Source organism: Nilaparvata lugens, chromosome 2 (genome assembly GCF_014356525.2).
Source record: "Nilaparvata lugens isolate BPH chromosome 2, ASM1435652v1, whole genome shotgun sequence".
NCBI classification, from domain to species: Eukaryota; Metazoa; Arthropoda; class Insecta; order Hemiptera; family Delphacidae; genus Nilaparvata; species Nilaparvata lugens.
In genome coordinates, this window is record NC_052505.1 from 19,557,421 (window position 1) to 19,584,343 (window position 26,923).

The window sequence follows — 26,923 nt, forward strand, 5'->3', positions numbered from 1 at the left end:
AGAGAAAGAAGAATACTAGACTAGAGAAAGAGCATAATTAATAATACAGTCCACTTCCAGTCTTCAAACCCTGTGACCCTGAGATGAGTGATCACACAATTACTCCACTTTTACTCATTTTACTTTCCTTGCCCTATTACCATTAGTAAAGAAAGTTTTGCTTTCCAAAAAAAATTAAGGTACCCCAATTTCTAATTTCTATACTATATAATATGTGGTTTTTGGTTTTTTTTTTTTTGGTCAGTATGTGTGTGTATGTGCGTCTGTGTACACGATATCTCATCTCCCAATTAACGGAATGATTTGAAATTTGGAACTTGAGGTCCTTACACTATGAGTATCCGACACGAACAATTTCAATCAAATGCAATTCAAGATGGCGGCTAAAATGGTGAAAATGTTGTCAAAAATATGGTTCTCCGCGATTATCTCAAAAACGGCTCCAACGATTTTGATCAAATTTATACCTAAAAATGTCATTGATAAGCTCTATCAAAGGCCACAATTCCCAATCTGTAAAAATATCAGGAGCTTCACCCCATTTATGCAAAGTTTGATTTTAGATTCCCAATTATCAGTCTTCTGATACAATTTAAACAAAAAAAATTAAGTGGAAAGGATTGAGCATGAAAATCTCTACAATTAATGTTCAGTAACATTTTCACCTAAGAATTGAAATAAGATCAAAATTCGAGAAAATGTGATTATTCAATTGCAAACTGTTGATTCTATAAAATCATTCACTATGAAGAGATAGCAGACCTCGTGTGTCTCCAGCGTTATAGTCCTGTCACCAGCTGGCTCAGATCTTTGAATAGTAGAATTGAGATGCGCGTGAACACTAGCGTCAGGTGATCAATTTTCATAACGGCAAGGAAAGTTGTGTGAGTGCGCCACACTAGATTTTTTGGGTATTGGTCTGTGTGTGTGAGTGTCTGTCCTACACGATATCTCATCTCCCAATTGACGGAATGACTTGAAATTTGGAACTTGAAGTCCTTACAATATAAGTATTCGACACAAACTACTTCGATCAAATTCAATTCAAGATGGCGGCAAAAATGTCAAAAACAGGGTTTTTCGCGATTTTCTCGAAAACTGCTCCAACGATTTTGATCAAATTTATACCTAGAATAGTTTAGTGATAAGCTCTATCAACTTCCACCCACAAGTCCCATATTTGTAAAAATCTCAGGACCTCCGCCCTATGCAAAGTTTGATTTCAGATTTCTAATTATCAGGCTTCAGATTCAATTTGAATGAAAAATTTCAAGTGGAAAAGATTGAGCATGAAAATCTCTACAATTATAATGTCCAGTAATATTTTCACCTAATATTGAAAATAAGCTCGAAATTCGAGAAAATGTGATTATTCAAATCAAAACAATGCAAACTTAATGAGAGAGGAAACTGTTGATTCGAATGTACCTAGAATGTATTCTAGTACCTTGGTTGATTCTATTAAATCATTCACTGGAAGAGATACGGTAGCACAATTGATCTCGTCAGCTGGTTGATTTTAAATTATAATGGAAATTTTCATAACGGCAAGGAAAATTGTGTTAGTGCGCCACACCAGATTTTTTTGGGTTGTATTGTTTTCCGGCGCCACACTCAACTGTACCGCAAAACTGTGGTTTGAGGACAGGACGGGTTGCCACCCATAGTACTCCTTTCTTTTTGAATAAAATGATTATTTATTGATTATGATATTTTATGAATTGATAATAGCCTACTATTATCAAATAGAATGACATTGCTTTTTAAGTAGTTAGTTGTTGCTCATAAACGAATTTAGTGTAAGGCTCAACTCACACTACGCGACTCAAATCTAGAAGAGACTCGACTCTAATCGAGAGCAAGTGTTTTCAAATGGTGACGTCGCGGAGACTAGAATCGACTAGTCTGAGTGTCACCAATTTTTTTTTTTTGGAACATGCTCTCGACTAGAGTTGAGTGTTGAGTCTCTTCTTGAGACTATCCTTGTTTCTGGCTTTGCTCTGTTGCCAGATCGTCTTTTAATAATGTAAAATTAGTAGTTAATTAACAGAATATTTCATCTTTATGAAATTATTGAAAAATATAACTTCTCACTTAATTAAATATAATTGATAATTTTTATCGAGAATGAACAGTTAATATTACATCAATAAACAAGTATCAGCTACCGTCTATAGAAGGCATTGGTAAAACAGAAGATCGGCAACGTTGTTCTCCTATCTCTCCCAATGCCATTATAACGTAGACCTCACTATAGTATCAGCTCCAGTCACAGTGCTACCGTGGTAACCGTCATCACATAGAACGTTACATTCAAAGAACTGACTGAATGGAACGGAGATAACCGCTACTTGCGCATGTGCATTAGGGTGCCATTTGCGACAGAGAAAGGCTTTTGTGCATGATTCATTTTTTATTCTGGATGTTGTCAACAAGTGTGCATGTTCAACTCTTTTAAGTTTTATAAGGTAAGAAACTAACTGATCCACGTTTTTTTCCTTCCATATCATAATATTATTGACTGTTTTTCATCTTCTAATTGTTTTCAAAAGTACGTTCAATTTTCAAACGTTTTCCAGGGTATTTATTAGAACTATTGGAACGGTTTTTATTCATGAATCTTACACAGTGTTTCATTGACTTTAGATTTATCCTTATTGCATTTTAGTTTATGTTATGTTTTCTTATTATTCAATAAAGAATTTTACTTAATTATTCATTATTACTCTCCAAACAAAGCCGCACTGTATATTATATTATGCTGAGAACAGAATAAGAACATTAACAAATTTGTCAGAGTTGAACAAAGTGCTTAGAAATCACACGTGAGATGCTGAGAAAGTAAACAAGTTGCCGTTTTTGTAGGTGTGGACGCGGGCTCTGTATAGCCTACACCACATAGGTCTATTATATGTTTTTAAAACGCTTCTTTGAACTTGTAGCTGTACGCTTAGGACTACAAAATCTGCGTTTTCAGAATCAGCTTGGGTTCAGAAACTTTGTATTTAAAGGTGTTTCAAATTACACTGAAATACCGGTATGTTAGTAGACGGTGTTTTTCATTGCGTTTGGAATGGGTTTTGAAGAACAACTAGAAATTTTCTAGCTTGATGCATAGGTTCAGTTGATATTGGAAGTACTGATCATTAAAGATTAGATACTTTTTAATTAGTTTTCATTGCATTACTGTAGGAAGCACTTTAGTAGGCTATGGCCTGCGGAATCCAGCATTGAGACCTATTACGGTATATTGATAGAGGAGGTCAAGACGAGTTCAAATATATGTACCTATAACATTTGATATATTGTTGTTGATTTCGAAGGATTGGCTAAAAAACATAATAGTGGAAAGTTGAAATTTTAATCTCATATTTTTTGTGGTTCTAATGAGCATTAAAATAGTCAAATCTGATGTGAAATTTGATGAGCAATCTAATGAAACCGAAATCAAGATTGTAAGTTTAATAATTATTAAAATATTTGGGAACATGTAAAAAGAAAAAGTGAAATTTTCCCTTCAAATAGATTTATTTGTTTATTTGGTGATTAACAAATATTTCAAACTATTAAGTTTTAAAGAATTTTCAATTCAAAAACTTAAATGACCAGTATAAACCACAAAATGAATAGCCCGCTGCAATCCAATCTGACCTGACCTAACCTAACCTAACCAGTTTCAAAACTAACACATCTTAATCTAATCCCATTCACCTCAACCTGACGTAAATCAATTCTATTATAACATAACCTCAATTTAACTAACACTAACCCGACCCAAACCTAAACCGTCTCAAACCTATCCTAGTCGTCCAAACATGAATTCAACCTGACTCAAACCTAACCTTTGACTCAAACTCAACCTAACCATACCCTCTCATAAGGGTATCTCATAGTAAGCACTACACTTATTTTTTTTATTTTTTTAAATATTTCAATGACTAAGAGATTTAAATCTATGAAATAACACATTTTCATCCAATTTTTGTGCTTTTCCTCGGCTTATAACTCTCCAATAAAGCATCAACATAATAAATGCTTATCATATGTCACATCCACACTCTCGCCAAGAGCGTAGAAATGGCGAGTGTGGATGACTGCTTTGCTAACACTCGCCTTCATTGGCATCCGCTTGCCATTGTTCCTATTTTTCTCCATCTCTAACCTCCAACGGTTACTGTGATATCCGCTTTTGAAAGTGAGAAATTAAAAAAAAAACAAGAGATTTTCATTCTACTTTTCCTCATTAATGGCTTATAACATTTAAACAATGTATCGAAAATAATTCAGGCAATACTCATCGTAGGGTTTCAGATCATGTGATTCACTGTCATGATATAATATAATTATCATTTTACTTATTTATTTTTTCCTTCAATTGTTATAGTACCTTTGGAGCAGAGTATGGAATTTCCAATTTTGCAACAAGTGTCAACTTAGCGGTTCCCCTTTCCCACCTCTACCACATGAATTGGTTAGAGATTTTTCACCTCTTCACAAGTCCCAAGAAATGAAAAATTGTAACATTTAAACCACCGTCATTCCTTTAGCTCTCGGCGTAGGGATAGAACGTTTAATATTTTCGCCTCCCAACTACTGTAGCTCCAACAAAGCTGCATAGTCGGAAATTGGGTTCTATACATTCCCTCAGTTGATTTATTTATTTAATGTACAACACTCTTGAATCATAATATAATTATGACCATGGAGGAAAATCTAGGCTGAGCCAGTACTATTTCTCTCCAAAAATTTGTTAAAATGTTGATGTTGTCCAGTATTATTATTATTAGGTTATGAAATCACACACTGCTTTTCCACTTTATTTATGGTACAGTAAAAATAATTGTTGCAAAACTGAAGATTTCACACTAAAACTGCAGCAACAGTTGTAGGGAAATGCGTGGAATAGTGAAATTATACATCAAATTGCAGAGAATTTAATTCTCGATAAGTCCATAATCTTTATGGATTTCTATTCTATTTTTTCTTTCCTTGCCCTATTACCATAGCTAAGGAAAGTATTAAAAATAATTATTAAAAAAGTATAAAAAAATTAAACTACCCCAATTTCTAAATTTCTATATGTTTCAAGGTCCCCTGAGTCCAAAAAAGTGGTTTTTGGGTATTGATCTGTATGTGTGTGTGTGTGTGTGTGTGTGTGTGTATGAGTGTATGTGCGTCTGTGTACACGATATCTCATCTCCCAATTAACGGAATGACTTGAGATTTGGAACTTAAGGTCCTTACAATAAAAGGATCCGACACGAACAATTTTGATCAAATGCAATTCAAGATGGCGGCTGAAATGGCAAAAATGTTGTCAAAAACAGGTTTTTTTTGGAATTTTCTCGAAAACGGCTCCAACGAATTTTATCAAATTTATACCTAAAATCCTCATTGATAAGCTCTATTAACTGCCACAAGTCTCATATCTGTAAAAATTTCAGGAGCTCCACCCCATCTATGCAAAGTTTGATTTTAGATTCCCAATTATCAGGCTTCAGATACAATTTAAACAAAAAATTCAAGTGGAAAAGATTGAGCATGAAAATCTCTACAATTAATGTACAGTAATATTTTTACCTAAAATTGAAAATAAGCTTGAAATTCGAGAAAAAGTGATTATTCAATTGCAAACTGTTGATTCTATTAAATTATTCACTATGAAGAGATAGCAGACCTCGTGTGTCTCCAGCGTTGTCCTGTCACCAGCTGACTCAGATCTTTGAATTTAGTAGACTTGAGATGCGCGTGAACACTAGTGTCAGGTGATCAATTTTCAAAACGGCAAGGACAGTTGTGTGAGTGCGCTACACCAGATTTTTATTCAATTACTACTTTATTGTGTTTTAATCTTTTTTATTTGTTTGTAGGGGAGGAGTTGCACTGTTCCCAAGCCATTAGGAAAGAAGTAATGGCAAGGCGTTAGTGAGTTTTATATCTGAGGAGCTTTGAGACTTGGCACAAGCAGCACATCTGTGATCGGTATATCGAGGTGCAAGTGATCACAGGTACCCACTTCGTCATGGATATCAAAGGTCAGTCACATTCTCATCTACATAGCAACAAGTTTTGGTTTATTTTCATAGGGTTATTTTTGATTGAATAGACTATAGTGAGGTCCACGTTATAGTGGGAGTTCAGAAAGATGAGAAAACAGTCTTTTATAGAAGATAGCTAATATATCTGATATAATATTAATAATATAATAATATTAACTGTTCATTCTTGTTTTAAATAAGCTAATCATATTTCATTAGTAAAGAAAATATATTTTTAATGATTAAATAATAATAAATACTTTTCCATGACTGAGATGAAATATTTTGTTAATTATACTTTTAGATTGTTGAAAAACGGCAACATTGCTAAGCTACAAAGGGATAGCGCTATCTGCTTTGTCGAATGATAGAAAAGGATAGCAACACAATTGTAAATAAAATACTGCTATCATAACGTGAACCTCACTATAAATGACAGAAAGAAAGGTAAGCCACTAGATTATTTTATTATAAAAAATCAACTATGATTCAATGAATTTTCCTTTTTTTAAACATACAACTTAACTTATGAACAAAATAATTATCATGAATATTCTTCGAAATTTACTAATTAAATTTCCAGTTCTTGTGGTCATTAACGTCGAGCGCTCAGTTCTAGGGACAAACTGATTCCACTCGATCGCTCCAGCTCCACTATCCGCTTGCCAAGGTCTATTAAAATACAAGTCATGACACAGTCCCGTGATGCATTGCAAAATCGCCATTTTATGGGGTTCTAGTTCACCAATTTTCAAATATATCAGCTGTTATCATTAACCGAGCGAAGTGAGGTCTAAGATTCAAGTCGACTGTTTGGCATTTCTCTTAATGTTTAAATGTTTATATTATGTTTTAATGTTGCGCATTTATGGCGAAACGCGGTAATAGATTTTCATTAAATTTGACAGGTATGTTCCTCTTTTAATTGCGCGTCAACGTATATACAAGGTTTTTGGAAATTTTGCATTTCAAGGATAATATAAAAGGAAAAAGGAGCCTCCTTCATACGCCAATATTAGAGTAAAAATCAGACTATAGAATTATTCACTATAAATCAGCTGACAAGTGATTACACAGATGTGTGTAGAAGCCAGTCTATTGCTGTATTCCCATAAGGTTCATAGTTTCAATCAGGTACTTGTGGATGAGAATACTGCGTGAGGTCTACTGTTCACAGAACTACTAGTTATAGATTGATTAACAAGATGTGTTATTTTATTATTGTTCAAGGAATTGAATTGTAAAATTGGCTTTGAATTGTAAAATAAATTCTTCCGACAGAATTATATTTAGATTCCAACTAGGAACTGAATTGGTGATTTTTAGATTCAATTGATTTGGGACTTCGAACTGTTTTTGATATTAGCCTTTTGTCCCAATGCCTTATGAATCATAACAAGTTACAAGAATAAGAACAATTTTTAACAATAAAAAAATGAATTATTGAAATTTCATTATTAAAAAATCTAAAACCTGAATTTACATATTATCTGAACCAGAATAGTGTTTTTAAAAAGCATAATGCATGATTTTGCATGAGCAAATTGGGATTTCAAATGTACCGCCAAAAATACCCCACATAATGGCCGATCCATAAGAAACGTGATTTTCATGACCTGTATTTATAGACCTTGTTCACTTGCTGCTGGGCTCTGCTGTGTTTGTAGTTAGACCAGTTATAGAATAAACACGGCCTATTGTATATAAAGTCGATGAAGCCAACATCTACTGCCATATCTCCAAATCGTGACGTCAGCATCAGATAGAAAACTTTTCTGTAGAGTTTGTTTACATTGTTTTCCATAGCAGATTGTGTCTATTTCAGCGGGAGCGCAGCTGGAGTTTATCATTTTGATGAATAATAATTTACATCCTTCTGAAATAGACACAATCTGAAATTTTTCTATCCGATGATGACGTCACGATTTGGAGATATGGCAGTAGATGTTGGCTTCAGAGGCTAGACTTCCCAGCGTGTCTATTCTATAACTGGTCTAAGGTTTGTAGTGGTGAGGTTCTCCCTCTCCAACTCTCCATGCAAAATTGCACGCTCATTCCTTCTCTGTTCTCTCTCTCTCACTCAGAACGCACAGCTTCCGGCCTTCGGAGCGGGAATTTTGAAACTCTGCAGTTGCAGAGTCAAACTCAAAAGCCGGCCGAATGACCAGCTAAATTTCTATCCGTATCGCTTCATTCCCAACATCATTTTAATAACTAAATAGAAATAGAAAAAAATGAAATTTGGTTCACTTAGAAAATAATATTTTCTGGTAGCCTACTAATGGTGCAAAGCAACAACGTATACCTGCAATCAACGTATAGCTGAAAAAGATGATCTGCACAGTTAATTTTAAATTGATAAGTACAATAAATATGAGTTTAGTATAGAGCATTATTTGTGCATTAGAACATAAGCCAATATTTATTAATTTGTTCATTCAGAATTACACAACTTACAGAAAGGTTCCACAGGCTTACCCTCAAAACGGGCGGTATTTGATTGTATTATACAGAGTGAGTCATAGGTATGGGAACCCTTCAATATGTTGAAGACTGTTGTAGATATAATACTGTAACTTTCAGGATAAGTTATTTTTTCAAATTCAAATTTTATTGATTCTCAAAAAAAATATATACAACACTTTCAAGACAAAAAAATATATATACAAGAATCTACATCTGCAAAGAAACCCTGTGCGCAGGTGTGAGTTGCAATATAAATTAATGTTTTTCAAAAATGTTTTTTAACAAAAATGATCCAAAACAAGTTATTGATCGAATACTCCACCTTTTGACGTACAATTACTGAATTTCAGCCCCTCTTAAGGAGGTGACTTGAGGGTTGAAACTCGAGTATTTCAAATGTAAACACCCATTGTGTGGTTCATCATTTTAAAGGCCGTTTTCAAACAAAAAATATTTCCAAATTATTGCGAAGGCTTCTCATACATATGACTCACTCTGTATATTATATTATTATTCAGTTTCAATAAAAGCTTTTGTAATTTTGTTAGTAACTTTTCAATATATGTGATACTGGATTTTGTTTCTCATGTTTTATGAATTTATATTAATTTGGCAATAAATTTCATTTGATTTTGATTTGCGCATAAGAAGGTTGTACGCTACTTGCTCAACTTGTCTTGAAACGAAAATTTTTGGCATGATAACAATAAGAATAAATCGTCACATTAATAAAAAGACTGATTGCCGGTTGCACAGCAGCCGGTTAAATTTTAACCGTGATTAATTCCACGAGAACCAATCAGAGAAGCCGTCTTTTCAAAAACGCCGTCTCTGATTGGTTCTCGTGAAATTAATCACGGTTAAAATTTAACCGGCTGTTGTGCAACCGGGCCTAAGAATTTGTCAAAAAACCACAGATTTTATTGATAGTTAGAAAGACCGGTTCCGGTTGTTACACCATTTTCAATCTCTGATAAACTCTGATAAATTATCACCATCCAATTATACTCATATTATATAACATGTTTTTGTGTTACAATTCTCATTCCGGACATCGAAGAATTGGTAAGTTCCAATAAAAGAATATCATGTTTCTTATCAATAGAATTTTGAAAAATAAGTTGTGTGGCTACTGAAAGTTAGTGAATCAATAAATATTATAACTATGAATACACAAAAATGAATTAGTTACAAAATCACAAATCAAATTAGTCTAATTGAAAATTATTTTAAGATAAGCCATGAATATATTCAATACAAACCATTTATTCCAACACAAAGTAAGGCAAAAATATTATGAACAAAGAATAAAGAATTAGGTACGCTTTTATGTGTAAAATAAATAATAATTTTATTTGTCAAAAGCCTTGGCTCATACAAATTGGTTGTACATTTTCAATTCAAAAGTAACAATGGAAAAGTAATACTGTAACAAACATAAATTCTCAAAATAAATAAACAAATAACAACATAGAGACAATACATCTTATATGATAAATAATATTTGATATTAAGAGGTGTAGATAGCTGGAATTTTTCAGCACACGCATCCATAAGAGAAACATAAATCCTCGAAATAAATAACAAATTACAACAATGATTCTCATAAGATGAATAATATTTAAGTTAACAGATGTAGACTAGATAGTTTGGATATTTCAACCCATACAGGGTTAATACAGAATACGTTTTTTCCACTTTTTTAAAATTTGGTGCTCGTGAAACCCGTCCACCCATGCCTTAAGCTGCGTTTACACCGGAGTTAATAACACGAGTTATTAACAAAAAGTTATTAACTGGACTGAATCGTCAAAAAATTCTCTTGACAAAAGTTAATAACTCATGTTTCTAATAGGAAATTCCTTGTTATTAACAAGATCTTGTTATCAATATAATTGACTTCCAAAAGATTTCATTTAAAGAGACTATTCATATGATATAGCAGCCGGAATAAAAAGCAAAAAATTGTCTTCAAATTTGAATTGAAACATGTGTGTGATCATTGAAATAATGATCTTCATCTGATCTAATGTAAATGAATTATAATGCGTTTACACCAGAGTTTAAAACAAAAGTTTCCAACATAATAACGTTTTCTTTTGGCTGCTACTTTTGTTATCAACAAAAGTTAATAACTTTGTCACGTATTTTGTCTGCAGCTGTAGTTATTAGGGAACAGCTGTAGTTGTAGGGTAGGGATGCTTGGCGAGCGGGTTGCGGGGAAGATAGTAAGTAACCTGTTATTAACAAAAGTTACCGACTCTCGATGGATAACATAAATCTTGTTAATAACAAGGAATTTTCTGTTGAAAACACGAGTTATCAAATTTTTTCAAGAGAATTTTTTGTCGATTCAGTCAAGTTGACAACTTTTTATTAATAACTCATGTTATCAACTCCGGTGTAAACGCAACTCAACATGATGTTATTAACTTTTGTAATTAACATCAGTTGATAACAAAAATGTTAAAAACTTGTGTTATTAACTCCGGTGTAAACGCAGCTTTACGATAACTGAAAAACTCCTTTTCACGTGGAGTGCTGAGAAGTTTCAATGTAGTTTCTAATCCAATATATTTATTTATACATTGATACATAAAATATCATTCTCAACTATGAATGATTGGGGAAGGTACAACAGGCTTAAAGCCCAAAACTGTTCCTTTTCCTATGTTTACACTTCATGATTTTTCAAATCCAAATGATTTGTTAATCCAATCATTATCATGTCCATCTCACTTCGAATTCCTCTTGTTTGGTACTGATACAGATTATTTTACAGGTTATTTTAAAGATGCACAAGCCTTCTTTGATAAGGATGCCCCGGCCATCATTCGGATGCGAGGTCTACCCTATGAATGCACTGCCGAAGATATTGTAAGTTTACATTTATTTATAATATTTTTAGTACGTTTGCGAAGTAGTTAAACACAGTTCAAATGTGTCGCCGGCCTTATCCACTTATCTATCGATTATATCCAAACAGTTCTGTCTAGAAGGCCGCCATTCATTTTACATTTTGGTTCCAAATTAGCATTATTATTAATTACTAGCCGTCAGGCTCGCCATATCCGATTAACCAGACTGGACCCCCGACTGGATCATCCAAAAATGAGATCAGCGGGCTCGCTTCGCTCGCCTGCATGTAGACCTCAGCGGAACCTCTGTACCGAATTCTGAACCCCCGACTGGATCGTCCAAAAATGAGATCAGCGGGCTCGCTTCGCTCGCCTGCATGTAAACCTCAGCGGAACCTCTGTACCGAATTTGAACGTATTATGTCAATTTGATCTCGAAAAACATATGTTACTATATCGGCGTATCTTTGGCGAACCAAATTCTCCCACCTCAGCTAAACCTGTGTACTGATTTTTTTTTAAATACATTTCCATCAATTATTGAAAAAGGTGAGGAAACGCAGAAAAGCTGAGAAAACGCTAACTGGATAAATAGGTATTTAGGAGGTCCTGGATAAATGCATTTCAATCTTCAACTTGGTGCCAACCTAAAAAAGTCAACTCACCTTGATGCCAACCTGAAAAAATTTTTAATTTAGTTACCAGAACAACTGTTTCAAAGAGGTACTCTCTCTAGATTATATTAACATATATGGTATGGACATTTCAATTATAATTTTAAGATATTGGAATAAGAAGAATATACATGCTAAAAGAACTTTAAACCCTTAAAAACTACCCTTAGAGTTAAAATATTGCCAAATTTCTTAGTGCGCCTCTAAAGGGCCAACTGAACATACATACCTACCAAATTTGAAAGTTTTTGGTCCGGTAGATTTTTAGTTCTGCGAGTGAGTGAGTGAGTGCCATTTCGCTTGATTAATTAAGTGCCATTTCTATATTATATAGATACAAAATAATAACAACGGCACATACTCGTATTACAGTAGAGGAATGCTAACTTTTTGTTTTGGTGCAATCGCATGCAAAGTTACCTAATATTATGGCCTCAGTGACTGACAATAGTCTCGTAAAAGTATCTATGCTAAGTATGAGCATGAGATATGATCAACTACAAACTCTCTTTAATGATTAATCACATAGCCTATATAATCTCAAATACCAATGGGAATTGTGTTTAGTAGTGAACTAGTTTAACGCAAAACTTTGAACTAGTTCAAATTTTGAAATGCGCCGCCTTATCTATCAGTTTATTTGAGAAAGTTATTGTAGAATATACAAACAGACGGACAACGACTTTGGTCTCCAGTAAGTCAAAAGTGAGAACTTGCTCACGCTCGTTCAGTTAAAAAAGTTGTAATATATGTTGATAGACCTATTGTAAATATGGGGACCATGTGATGGTACCTCAGTGAGAGACATTTATAAGTCCGGTGTCCCTGAAAACAACGTCAGTAACACTTTCAATGGAAAAAATAATAGATGGCATGGCTAAATCTTCACAATATAATACTGTACTTTCATAATGGCCCTTCTCATTAATTTGAAAGTTGTATTCATGAGCGAGGTCTACTGTTCGCACAACTACTAGTATCCTATTATATTAAGCGAGCAATTTCTGTATTTATATGGTTATTTATGTCAAACGGATCTCAAAAACTGCTCTAACGATTTTCATGAAATTTGGAACATAGTAGGTTTATGATATAAAGATTCGATTGCACTAGGTCTCATTCCTGGGAAATCTCGCTGAAGGACATGAAAAGAATAACAATTAATCATCTTTAGAAAAACAGATAATAATTTCGTCGTCTGTCGATAACAGAAGATGCGAGTGTCTGTGTGCAATAGAGACAGAACTATGTTCAGCTGTTGAATCAATCAGCTTATCTCACGAAAAATATTATCTAGAAATTTTAATCGGCTTGATAAAAATAATCAGATTTGTTTATATGTCATGGTACATCATTCTAAATTAGAGTAATAATTTTAAATCTAAATTATAATAATTTTCAAAGTTAATCATTATTTTACAGTTTTCAGTGATTAGTTAGTCTTATTTTGTTGTTCAATTTGGTTTGTAAACAATCAAAATTATAACTTTTCTGTTTTCAAATGTTTGGACTGAAAATTGGACCTGAATTCAAGTTTATGGAACATAACCTACTTTTTGAACCTACATTTATAGTGTATAAATCAAAATTCGGGGAAGAAACAATTCTGGGCTGTGCCTTTTAGTCCTTTCCCAATCATTTTAAAAAATTGTGTTCTGTTTATCAAATAAATAACGAGCAAAGCTCGGTGCCCCGATATTTTTTCAATTATGTGAGTTTTTCTTTTTGTGTAGCTACAGTTTTTAGAGCATGGAGAGAATTACGTGAAGGTAATGGATGGCAAGGAAGGGGTGTTTTTCGTGAAAAACCGGGACGACAAACCTACAGGTGATGCGCTGGTGCTACTCACGGAGGAAGATATGGCTTCCAAAGCTGTTAGAAAGAACAACCATCACATGGGCGGCAGATACATCGAAATTTGCAGGAAGTCATCGCCCGAAATTCAGCGTGTCAGTAAATATTTAGTAGAGTTATAGAGAAAAGATAGCATTCAATTTATTCACAGCCAAAAAAAAATGTAAACTAGGCAAAGTCAGAATATACAGTCATAAAAATTTTTGCACGAGTGGTCATTTGAATACTTGATACAAGCACATAAAAGTAACGTAGAATGATACACATAATATTGTATGTATAATTGCTTTTGATAATAATTTTCTACCCACTAATAGCAATATCCACAGTCATAGAACAAGAACTGCTAATAACTATCATTTACCTAATGTTAATTTAGTGATGGCAAAGAAAAATCCTTTTTATCAAGGAATAAGTTTTAGTTTTTACAATAGGCTCTCAAATGAAAAAAAATCTATTAAAACAAATAAAAATGTATTTATAGCCCAAGTAAAGAAATACTTATTGAATGGTGGCTTCTATTCCAAAAAGGAATACATGGTTAATTTATTTAATTAACATAAAAATTTATTTAACATGGTTATAAATTTCAATAATATTGTGTACTTATCAGTTAATAGCTGTGGTTGATAGACCAAATTATTGTACTTTGTGACATTGATCGTTTTCATGTATTACTTTCCTTGCCCTATTACCATGATAGGTAAGGAAAGTATTGCTTTCCGAAAAAATTAAGGTACCCAAATTTCTAAATTTCTATACGTTTCAAGGTCCCCGAGTCCAAAAAAGTGGTTTTTGGGTATTTGTATGTGTGTGTGTGTGTGTGTGTGTATGTCAATTATCGGAGTGACTTGAAATTTGGAAGTTAAGGTCATTACAATATAAGGATCAAATTCAATCAAATGCAATTCAAGATGGCCGCTAGAATGGCGAAAATGTTGTCAAAAAAGGGGTTTTCACAATTTTCTCGAAAACGGTTTCAACGATTTTGATTAAATTTATACCTAAAATAGTCATTGATAAGCTCTATCAACTGATACAAGTCCCATATCTGTAAAAATTTCGAAGAGCTCCGCCCCATCTATGCAAAGTTTAATTTTAGATTCCAATTATCATGCTTCAGATACAATTTAAACAAAAAATTTCAAGTGGAAAATATTGAGCATGAAAATCTCTACAATTAATGTTTAGTAACATGTTCACCTAAAATTGAAAATAAGCTCGAAATTCGAAAAAAATGTGATTATTCAATATTGCAAACTGTTGGCAAATGTTGATTCTATTAAATCATTCACTGTGAAGAGATAGCAGATCTCGTGTGTCTCCAGTAATTGTCCTGTCACCAGCTGGCTCAGGTCTTTGAATAGTAGACTTGAGATGTGCGTGAGCACTAGCGTCAGGTGATCAATTCTCATAACGGCAATGAAAGTTGTGCGAGTGCGCCACACCAGATTTTTTATATGGGTACTTAGTTTCTTCATAGTTATACAGCGTGTTCTGAAAAAAGGTGCCCATAAGTCAGGGCGTGATGCCTCATCAAAAGAAGAAAAAAGTTCTAATTAACATAGGTCCAAAAATCCTTAGTTACCAAGTTATACAGGGTGAAAGATTTCGTCTTAATTTCAGTTCCCCTGCTGAAGCGAAGCACCACGGGTATTTGTTGGCTGTTAATTGAGATGTACAATGTAGCAAACTTGATGTAAATAAACTGAAAAATTGAATAAAACTATTCCCAGACCTGTAGCTTCAGTAATTTTTAAGAGGTATATGACGAAATACACGAAACTTGGTTCCGAAAAACATGTTCCTTTACGGTTTGAAGTGGATTTACTATGTTAAATGTACAATAAACACAGGATATATTTATACAGAACTTGTAGAAAATTTAATTTTTAAGAGAAAGATGTAAAATAATTATTTAATAGACAAACGTAACCTTTAAGATAATCCTAATTACAAAATGCAAAAAGAGAGCTTGACAGACTTTGTCTATTTTTCATGCGTTCTGTATGTAATTAAGGATTTTTTTAAAGGTTGCGTTTGTCTATTATAGACTGAACTCTTTCCCACTGTCGGTCTTTGTTTAGAGTGGGTTTCGAACTCCCTCACTCTATACGGTATTTTGCCCGGCGCCAATCAATTACTATGAATTGATAGAATAATTACTTTACTATAATTTCACTCACTGTGTGGATACTTATATTTCACTCACTGAACTAATAATAGTATTGAAGAAAAAGGTAAAGATAGATAGATCAGGGTCGTGTGTAAGGGAATGTACGAAGTGAAAGGCAAAACAAAGGTTAATTATGAATTTATTATTGAACTTTAAATTTATATGAATTTATAAAAAATTGATCAAAAATATAGTAATGATTAGATATAAATACAAGATGATTAAGTTTTTGAAAGTACAACAGTTCAAGTTTAATTTTAAACAACAAAATTTAACAAACAGTTCTTATTACTTTTATCAGGTTACTTGAAAAATAAGATATAAAATCAAAGTATTGAACAACTCTAGTAAAAAATATGATTATAGTCAAAAATAAGAGAATTGATAAATTTTGAAGAATGAATATGATTAGGGGAGCCTTGCTTTAAAAAACTATTATTTGTGCTTAGAAGTGAATTTCAACTGTAAGCTTCAAGAAATTAATTAAGATTGTGTCTTTAGATATGAGTTCAAAGAGAAGTAATAATTAAGTTTGCTCTTTACTATAATGCTATGAAATTTGATATACTTATTTGGGCTTTTTAGGGTGGGGTGGTGTGGATTTTAAATGAGAAAAATTGAAAATTCTAAATACAATCTTTACCTGGCTCAGTCAATTCCCTATAGGATAATTGAAGTCTGAGACCAAAAACTCACTCCTACACTGAACACTGTCCAAAATCCAAGAGACTCACAGCAACTAACTCTCAAGACAGGGTCTGCCTGTTTATATACTAGAACCACGATTTTCCACCCCTCATCACCCTTCGCCCTCTAGCTCCGCCTACACTCAAACTCTTCAGCTAATATTCTGCTAACAAACTGGATTCAAATATCAATTTGAATTCACTATAATGTTTATTATGTTATATCATTTTAAACTATGGCTCCCCTTCATTATTAAAACAAATGATATCATACATTTTACCAATATTTAAACTCTAAAGTTTGGATACTGACAATTGAATGCATACTCCTTGAATTTGATTAATAAAGTAATCAATCTTATAATTCTGATATGGCAAATACTTCAATAATAAATACATGAAATGAACAAAATACAATGTCATACAGTACATCATTACAATCGAGTTGAATAAATCAAATTAATAAGATACCAATCAATTACTACTTAATTAATTAAGCAGGTTTCTTATACTCATTGTCAACATGTTTCAATCAAATATACCTAATTTATTCTATTTACAAATTTGTCCTTAGCCTATGAATTCGGATTCAATTAACTTAATTAGCTTATAATAATTATTGAATTATAATTTATTGTACAACATTATTTGTTGAATACTTTATACATATAGCCTAATCTACTTCACGCCCTAATTTATAAATACATTTACTCATATATCATGTTTATTGTTTTATGTGATCACCATTCAAATAACTGATCATCAAATAATTGCTTCAATAATATTCATATGCTGACCACGTGGTAAAATTGTAGCATATGCTGACCACGTGGTTACATTGAAAACTACATATCTATATTTACTTCTCTCCTAACTATATATCTATATCGCTATTCACAATCTTCATTTACCGGCCATCAACTTATGCTATAGATATATACAAGGGTTGACACAAAACACAGTGGGCCATGTGGTTTCTATTGTAAACGTGTCTGTGACTGACGTTACTGTTATCATATATTGTTAGCAAGTTTCTATGACAGAATGATTTTGTCTCAAACTAGACAGAATGATTTTTGTTTCAAACTATTTTGAAAAGAATAATGCCCCAGCGTCTGGCTAGGTAGGCTATTCAAATGCATTCTCAATAGTTTCGAGAAACGGTTCTTTTTATTATTCTAGCTCTTCGAGCGTTCATATTCTTAAATACAATATGTTCAGAGCACGTGTTACAACAAATAACAGAAATCTACAATTTTTAAATTTTAGGAGAGCATGTGGTCGCCATTTGTGGCTCAAGACTTATCTTAAATCTTTCTCTTTGAAATTAAATTTTCTAAAAGTTATGTGAAAAAATATTCTGTTTTTATTGTACATTTAGCATAGTAACTCTGCTTCAAACCTTAAAGGAACATGTTTTTCGGAATCAAGTTTCGCGTATTTCGTCACATATCATGAAAAAAACTGTAGCTACAGGTCTGGAAACGGGTTTATTCAATTTTTCAGTTCAGTTTACATACATATAGAACGCTAAATTGTACGTCTTGATTAACAGCAAAAAAATACCCGTAGTGCTTCGCTTCAGCAGGGGAACTGAAATTCATACGAAATCTTTCACTCTGTATAACTTGGTATCTAAGGATTTTCGGACCTATGTTAATTAGAGCTTTTTTCCTTCTTTTGATGTGAGGAATCACGCCTTGACTTATGGGCACTTTTTTTCAGAAAACTCTATATACGGCGCCGTCAATTCATCATATTTTTAATTGACATTAATTATAATAGACGTCATTCAGATATTAAAATGAAACTTCAGCTGCCAACATCTCAATCGAATAAAAAGCCCTATCTTTGAATAATTTAGAAATTGTGTACTTGAACGATTTAGAATTGTTATTATGGGTACTCTCAGGCAGTTTATTAAATAATTTTATTCCAGTATATTCACAGGGCCGTGGCAGGCACCCCGACTAGACCCCTAACGGACCCCTACATATTTATACAATAATTGATATAGTACTTGATCACTAAACGAAGTCCCAAATGGCCTACACAATGTTTTACAATGTTACTTAAATGATACACAAATATTCTCTCTTATAATTAGGATAATGGAATTACATAACATGATTTGGTAATAATTCTAGTATGTGTCTATTTATTACAAACATATTTATGTTTCATGTAGTAAAAATATGGCAAAAAAAACTATTTTGAAGGATTAAAAACACAGAAAAATACTAGTGAGATAGAATACCAATTTAATTCTTTGAAACAGATACCATATATTTTCAAATTAACTTTCCTTGCTTCACAACTAGCAAAATGATGAATGAAAAATTATCAATAACTTTGCTGAAGTCAAACTTTCGCGCTAGTTCACTTTCTAATGCAAGAACCCCTATCTTGAGCCATGGTGGATCGTTGAACATTTTTCACACGTGCCAGCAAGCTGAATGACCTTTCATCCTCAGCAACAGTTACTGGCAAAGTGCGGAAAATCCTCAAAGCAATCATTACACTGGGAAAAAGGCTGGAAATCTTCTGTTGAACGGGGACATTCAGGTTGTTTCTAAGGTTCCAGGTTGTCACTAAAGTTTGCTGGATGCATTTGAGATGTCCCATCTCTGAAATGAGCTCTTCTTCAACAATATCATTATTGTACAGTGAAGACCACGGTAAATAGAAGAAGACGGTAGGTGTCACGCGCATGTTTGTGCTAAATTTCCGGTGTCGCTGACGTCATTTTATATCCAATCATCTGTTTTTAACAAATAATTTTCATAAATTGTCAATAGGTGTTATAAACCTCGGTTGGTGGCGATGACGCAATCTAGCTGGCTGGCCACTGCGCACACATTTCATGATCCCTACCGTTTTTATCTAAATACCGTGGTGAAGACCATGTTTTCATCTGGTTACATAGCTCATCTGTTTGGAGCTTCGGATACATCCACAGAAAACTGAACATTTTATTGATTTTCTTAACAGCTGTAAACTGAGAAGTCTCACTTGCAATGATGGTGTCCATTAAAACATAGGAAACATGAACCTTGAACCGGTCTTCTGGAGTTTCATTCGAACCAGCTGGCCATACTGGCCACTCGGCCAGTAATGAATCAGGTGCCTATCAAATAGGGAAAGTTTCAGTAAAAATTATTATTTTAGTTAGGGTGCGTTTGCATTGCTGCTTTAGTCATTTTATCAATAGCTCATTATATAACTCTAACTTATTTGTAGTTTTTTATTTCTCACACAGTTACAAACAAAAATATTTGTTTTCACCTGGCCGCCGGGCCCCCGGATCCAGCCTTACCTGCCGTACCCTCTCTACGGTCCGGTATATACATACATCTTTTGCGTACCCGCCCGGTATTTATTTGATTACACTCTCTAGTATAGTGCTCATGTATATCGCATTGTTTAAGGTTATCTTTGATAAATGTCAGAGCCTGCAGCATGACTATACTGGGCAGAATCAAGATGCCGTTTCTTTTAAATAATGGCTTGCAGGAATCCATTTTACCCAGATTAAAAATGGTTCGCAAAGCTCTCTTCTGATACAAAAATCTGGTGTGGCGTACTCACACAACTCTACTTGCCGTTATAAAAATTGATCACCTGACGCTAGTGTTCACGCGCATCTCAAGTCTACTATTCAAAGATCTAAGCCAGCTGGTGACAGGATAACGCTGGATACACATGAGATCTGCTATCTCTTCATAGTGAATGATTTAATAGAATCAACAGTTTGCAATTAAATAATCATATTTTCTCAAATTTCAAGCTTATTTTCAACTTTAGGTTAAAATGTTACTGAACACTAGTTGTAGAGATTTTCATGCTCAATCTTTTCCACTCGAAATTTTTCGTTTAAATTATATTGGATACCTGATAATAAAAAAATTTAAAATCAAAATTTGCATAGGTGGGGTGGAGCTCCTGAATTTTTTACAGATATAGGACTTGTGGCAGTTAATATAGCTTATTAATGATTATTTTATGTAGAAATATGATCAAAATCGTTGGAGTCCTTTTCGAGAAAATCGTGAAAAACCCTGTTTTTGACAACATTTTCTCCATTTTAGCCGCCATCTTGAATTGCATTTGATCGAAATTGTTCGTGTCGGATCCTTATAGTGTAAGGACCTTAAGTTCCAATTTTCAAGTCATTACGTTAATTGGGAGATGAGATATCGTGTACACAGACGCACAAACACACACACACATACAGACCAATATCCAAAAACCACTTTTTTGGACTCAGGGGATCTTGAAACGTATATAAATTTGGAAATCGGGGTATTTTATTTTTTTCGGAAAGCAATACTTTCCTTACCTATGGTAATACTGTAGGGCAAGGAAAGTAAAAATACGTCAGTGGCATCATAATAGAGGATATCCCATGGTATTCAATGTTAACTCAAGCCGATAGTCCTAGTAGTTATTTTCGTGAAGCTATCTGACGCTGGTAATCTCTCATACTTTGGTAGAGAGTTAGTGGGAAGGATACTTCGAATATTCTTTCCGAAGAATGGACATTGATATGTCCAAAGCTCCGCCAATTTATGTAGATGCATAACAATATTATCTATTTTATCTATAGTTATTACAAATTACTTTTTTCATATCATATACAGCTCAATAATTATTTGCTTAATTTATATTTTGTAAATTCATCTATAATTTTGCTGTATTGTAAGCTATTGTATAAGCCAGTATATATTGTAATCTACATAAATAAAGTACTCAATCAATCAATCAATACTGTCCTTACACTTTCACCCCGACAATACGGTAATATTAGACAGTTGTCAACAGTAATCGGCTTAACAGAGATAACAGAAACTCAGCTTGAAATTTGGAATATAAACTACCTATTCATATGCTATCTTTTCTCTATGGTAGATTATAGTAGAGTATATAGAGTAGTCAGTAGAGCATATAATTTTTAATTACCTTAAATATCAAAGTTTGTAAATAATTGTATGTAAAGGTCGGGTCTGAATTATTGATTTCAAAGTGGGTGAAAATGGCTTTATAAAGCATATTCAACTTCAAAATCTGTTACGCAGGTAGTCTATAAACTAAACTTTTGTTTAAAGTAAACTAAACTAAACTTTATTATTCTATTTGGAGGCAAGAAGATAAGTTTGATGTTTTTCGATTGAGTGAATTCTTTTAGTTAACTCGTTGCCATTGTTAGTTAGCAAGACCACCCTCGCAGCCCATTCTTCTAAAAAACTAAACTAAAGTTTATTTTTCTATAAACTCAATTTTAAACAACATAATATGCAACTCACCAAAAGACTTGTCAAAGTAGACCTAACCTCATTTAAATCAATATCACCTCACACTAATATAGCACTTCACAATAAAATCACACCTTCAAATTCACAACCGCAATCACTACAATTGGATTATTGCTAATTAATCTATGCAAATATTAGCACAAAAATAGTTGAAAGTATTAACTTGTTAACTTTATAAAATAATGAAAAACCTGTTGTCAATTCGGATGCGATTCACATTTCACATGATGACTGGCATGTAAACAAAGCTATACTAGCGCTCAGAAGTCTGAGTGAGAATAGTGTGAATCAACGTGCAATGGGCCAGCTGAAACTGGCCCACTTGCTCCTTATATCAATGCATTGCTCCCAACCAGTCTAGCGCCGCCGGCTTGCGTTGTCTTGTCAATACGTTCTTATGAGAGCTAGAAGGGCCTGAACTCTGGGGCCCTTCAATGTGCTACGTAATGATTCGTGGCCATCGTTGAACTCGTTCGTATTCTACGATGGCCACGGATGCATTTGCATGGTATTTCAATGAGAATTTTTACCAGTTGACAGTTCAAAATTAATTTATATTGTATTTTATTCAATAATAATTAGCCACATAACCTAAAGCATTTTAATTACTGTTTTATTTGGGTTGGCCCGGCCCACTTGGCCCTTATGGAAGCGCCGCCACTGATTCTGATTGTAAGATAAATTTAATGATTCACCAGATAAAGTAAACTGTGACATGAGATACATTTACTTTTTGGCGGTGCAAAGTTTGCCGGGCCAGCTAGTTTTGAATATTTTCAATCTAAAACACAAGAGAAAAAACTTCTTATATATAAAAAACACATAAGAGACATTTAAGCTGCGTTTACACGAAAGTTATTAACATTTTGTTATATATTATATTACCTTATAGATTCTATTAGATTGAACATAACTTATCTTACACATGACGAACATATGTGTTTGTTAAGTTCCGTTCAATCTTATAGGCTCTATAAGGATCAAGTTATTAACATTTTGTTATAGATTTATATTACCTTATAGATTCTATTAGATTGAACATAACTTATCATACATATGATGAACATATGTGCTTGTTAAGTTCCGTTCAATCTTATAGGCTCTATAAGGATCAAGTTATTAACATTTTGTTAATAACTTTGGTGTAAACGTAGTTTAAGGCCCAAGTTCACTAAAAACGAAAACTAGGTTTTAGCAGCAGTTAGTTCTAAGTCAGATGATTTTAAATTGGTTTTGTAATATGATTTTTTGTTCATTTAAAATCAACTGACGCTCAAACCAAGTTTTGAGTTTGGTGAATTCGGTCCTAAAAGAAGTAATTAAAAGGTTGATCATGGAAAACAGTGTAAAAAATGAATATATTAGGAATTTTTTAAGTTGTAGTTATTTATAACCCCATGTTGTATTTAAGAGTTGCTTGTTTTGTTTTGCATTTATAGTGCTAGTGATTCGGTGCTGCTTTTATGATTTACTAGATTGTTATTTTGTGTGTAGCTTGTGAGCTGGTCAATGGTTAAGGATGCGCTCCCCTACACGCCGCCCGACCCCGACGAGCAGCTGATCACATCTGGCACTGCCAAGAATTCTCTCCGGCTGCAGGGTGTCCCTTTAAAGGTCCAGCTCCACCAAACGCCGTCCGTCCAGCAAGTGATTCCACCTGGCACTGACAAGAATTGCCTCATACTGAAGGGTCTCCCTTTTAAGGCCCAGATCGAGGAAATTATCGAATTTCTCGGCGAACATGCTAATAACATCATTCCCCACGGTCTTCATATTGTCTACAATGAAGAGGTAAGGTCTACAACCAGATCAAATATTCACAGTATTTTCCAAATTTTGAAACAGTTAAAAATGTAACTTGTGAGATAAGTAGGGCATAATAACCAGCTCAAGTAGAGCAATCATTATTTTTATCTTGGTTTCAAGTAAAATTTAAATAGAAAATTGTGTTATTGTGATAATAAGTTTCTTGTTTGGTTTTGTGTTTGGAAATAAATTTATCAGATAAATTGAAACTTTTAGTTTATACATTCTTTTGACTTGAAATTGTGTGTAAATCAAATCATGAAATCTACATAACCTTTGGACTGTTTATTTTAAATTAAAGTTGAAACCAGTTTTGGACGAATGCCTGTTATTTACACCTGCAATGTATAACTGAGCATTAGCTAAAAGAGGAGGAGTTTTATAGCGAAATTTAAATAGCGAATTTTATAGCGAAATTTTATTCCTAAATAACCGGAATCTAGCGTCCGCCTATTATAGGAAGCACCATTCAAACGGTGCTTCAGCAATATATTTGAAAAATACCCTGAAATATAAGACAATCGATGTAAATCTGTACTTGACTATATTGTCGAACGGCAAGGAAAGTTTTGTGAGTGCGCCACACCAGATTTTTACAATAGGCTCCCAAATGAAATAAAATGTATTTAAAGCCCAAGTAAAGAAATTTTTATTGAATGGTGGCTTATATTCCATAAAGGAATACATGGTTAATTAGTGGATACATTTCAATAATATTGTGTATTTATCAATATTAATAGCTGTGGTTGATAGACCAACTTATTGTACTTTGTGACATTGATCATTTTCATGTATTTTGTTTTTATAATTGACGTTTGCCATATCTGTAATTGTACAGCTTTTTATGCAATAAAATTTATCCATTCATTTTTAGGGAAAGGTCACTGGTGAAGCATTCATCCAGATGAACTCGGCTGTGTCAGCATTCATCGCGGCGCTAGAGAAGGATCTCAAATTTTTGACAATCGACAGGACGTGTCGTTACATACAAGTGAGCCAGTGCTCAGGAGACGACATTTCCAGGATTATGGCTAGCAGACAACGATTGTCGCTTACGTCAGCTGACGCCAGAATACAGAGTCCACTCGGCTCAAACAGTCCCGCAATGTCGCTTCCTCGAAGCGCCAATGCTAGCAATTCCTCAGCCGAATTCTATCCTGTCAACGCGACCGCGTCTCCACTTCCGCCTCAACAGCTCGCGACGCCGCATCAAGACAAAATTTGGTTGTTGAATTATCTGCAACAACAGCAAGCTGCCTCGCAATACCAACAACTTATGCAGGCCCTCCCAAAAAACGTACCTCCTCCACCATTGCCTCCCAACCCCTCAAATTTATGGGCCCAAAATAACCTCACCTACCCTTCGTTTCTCCCCACAGCTCCTGGGCCCTTTTTCTACATCCCTCCTGCTCAACCCCAAGCGGCGGCCGCTGCAGGCTACCCGCAATACAGTGCGGGCTACCCGCCGCAATACGTTCCCCAACCCTACTTCCCACCCTTATCTCCCCAATTCTACTTCCCATCCATACCTCCCAATCCTGTAATGAAGGCTCCCAACACTGCACTTGATCTGAAACGTAGTTGGGATCAGGCGTTCCACAGCACTGATGTTAACGGCAACCTTGTGAAGCGACCTGCAGCTACAAGCACCTCCACGGTTACTTCTCAAAACTATGCAAACAACTATATGACGGGGTACTCGAATACCCCTGGTTTCCAGGCACTTATGTAGATTGATTCCTTGGTGTTTCATAATGATGTAGCATTTACATTTTGATTATAAGATACAATAGATTATAAGATTGTATACAATAGATTATACATTTTGTATCGTGAGCTTTTTGCTTCATTCACAATTGACAGAGACAATTTACAAAAATGGTGTAGCATTTACATGTAATCATTTTACTCGAGATAATTGATTGCATTTAATCATATAGTTTGCTTTATTTACGATAGACTGAGCTAATTTACAAAAATGTTTGAAAATGGTGGAGACATGCAATTGTGTTACACGTAATAATTGATAATATCGTCTGCTGTTTGCTTTATTCACGATCGACTGAGACAATTTACAAAAATAGTTTAGCATTTACATGTAATCATTCTACTCGTGATAATTGATGCATTTAATCATATCGTCTGATGTTTTGCTTTAATCACGATCGACTGAGGCTAATTTACTGAAATGTTTGAAAATGGTGGAGCATTTACATTAACATGTAATCATTCCACTCGTGATAATTGATGCATTTAATCGATCGATTTAATGATCGACTGATATAATTTAAGTACTGTATTAAGATTGAGACAAAATAACCAGTATTAACTGGTTAACTAGTTCACAGTATTAACTGGTTAACTAGTTCACAGTATTACAGTAAAACAGTATTAAAGTATTTACAGTATATACTAGTTTTAACCAGTATTTGACTGATATAATTTACTATCATAATTGAGACAACATTAGTTGCGTATAACCAGTATTTATACCCTAACATATTTCCATTTTTTACTACATATTTCAATTTAAAAGCCATTTTCACTTTTTTATCCATTCATTTATTTTATCACAAAACAGCACAGATCGGGAGAGAAAAACAAAGGATACCTTTGTACTATTTTTTCTCAAATTCAGGTAAAAATAGAATTATGATTTTACGTTTCTAAAATTTAGTCCATTTTCAAAAACAATATTAACTAAGAAATTTTAATTTTGATGGTTGATAAACTTAATAAAAAACAAAAATACAACACTCAAATCAATATTAATTACAAAATTTTTGTGTTATTTTACTTGAATCAGTAATTTAACTTGAAAATGACTTTAAAATTGAAACATGTTGAATTATAAACCCGATTGACAGTTGATTCGAATATAGCCTTGACTAAGAAATAATTTGTAAAATGTAAGACTCGCTGTTTGATTTTTATTTGAAAGTTGAAAGGAATAGATTATTGATAACTGACTCCCTGCCATAATATAAGAGTAACTAGGTTGTTGATTGTACTTAAATTATTGTTTTATGAGATGAACGGCTCATCCAGGAATG

The 26,923-nt window shown here is 33.6% G+C and overlaps 1 protein-coding gene across 2 annotated transcripts; it reads left to right on the forward strand.

Annotated features, from left to right (window-relative positions):
• Positions 1 to 2,342: 2,342 nt before the first annotated feature.
• On the forward strand, positions 2,343 to 25,667 carry LOC111049411 (epithelial splicing regulatory protein 2). Of its 2 annotated transcripts, XM_022335471.2 has the most exons (6): positions 2,343 to 2,468; positions 5,871 to 6,035; positions 11,287 to 11,381; positions 13,770 to 13,985; positions 23,559 to 23,855; positions 24,745 to 25,667. In XM_022335471.2, exons 2-6 carry the CDS (start codon positions 6,023 to 6,025, stop codon positions 25,600 to 25,602), a joined length of 1,479 nt encoding a protein of 492 aa, XP_022191163.2. In that variant the 5' UTR covers positions 2,343 to 2,468; positions 5,871 to 6,022; the 3' UTR covers positions 25,603 to 25,667. The 2 variants fall into 2 exon arrangements, with proteins under 2 accessions (XP_022191163.2, XP_039276673.1); XM_039420739.1 differs by lacking the exon at positions 13,770 to 13,985.
• Positions 25,668 to 26,923: the final 1,256 nt, after the last annotated feature.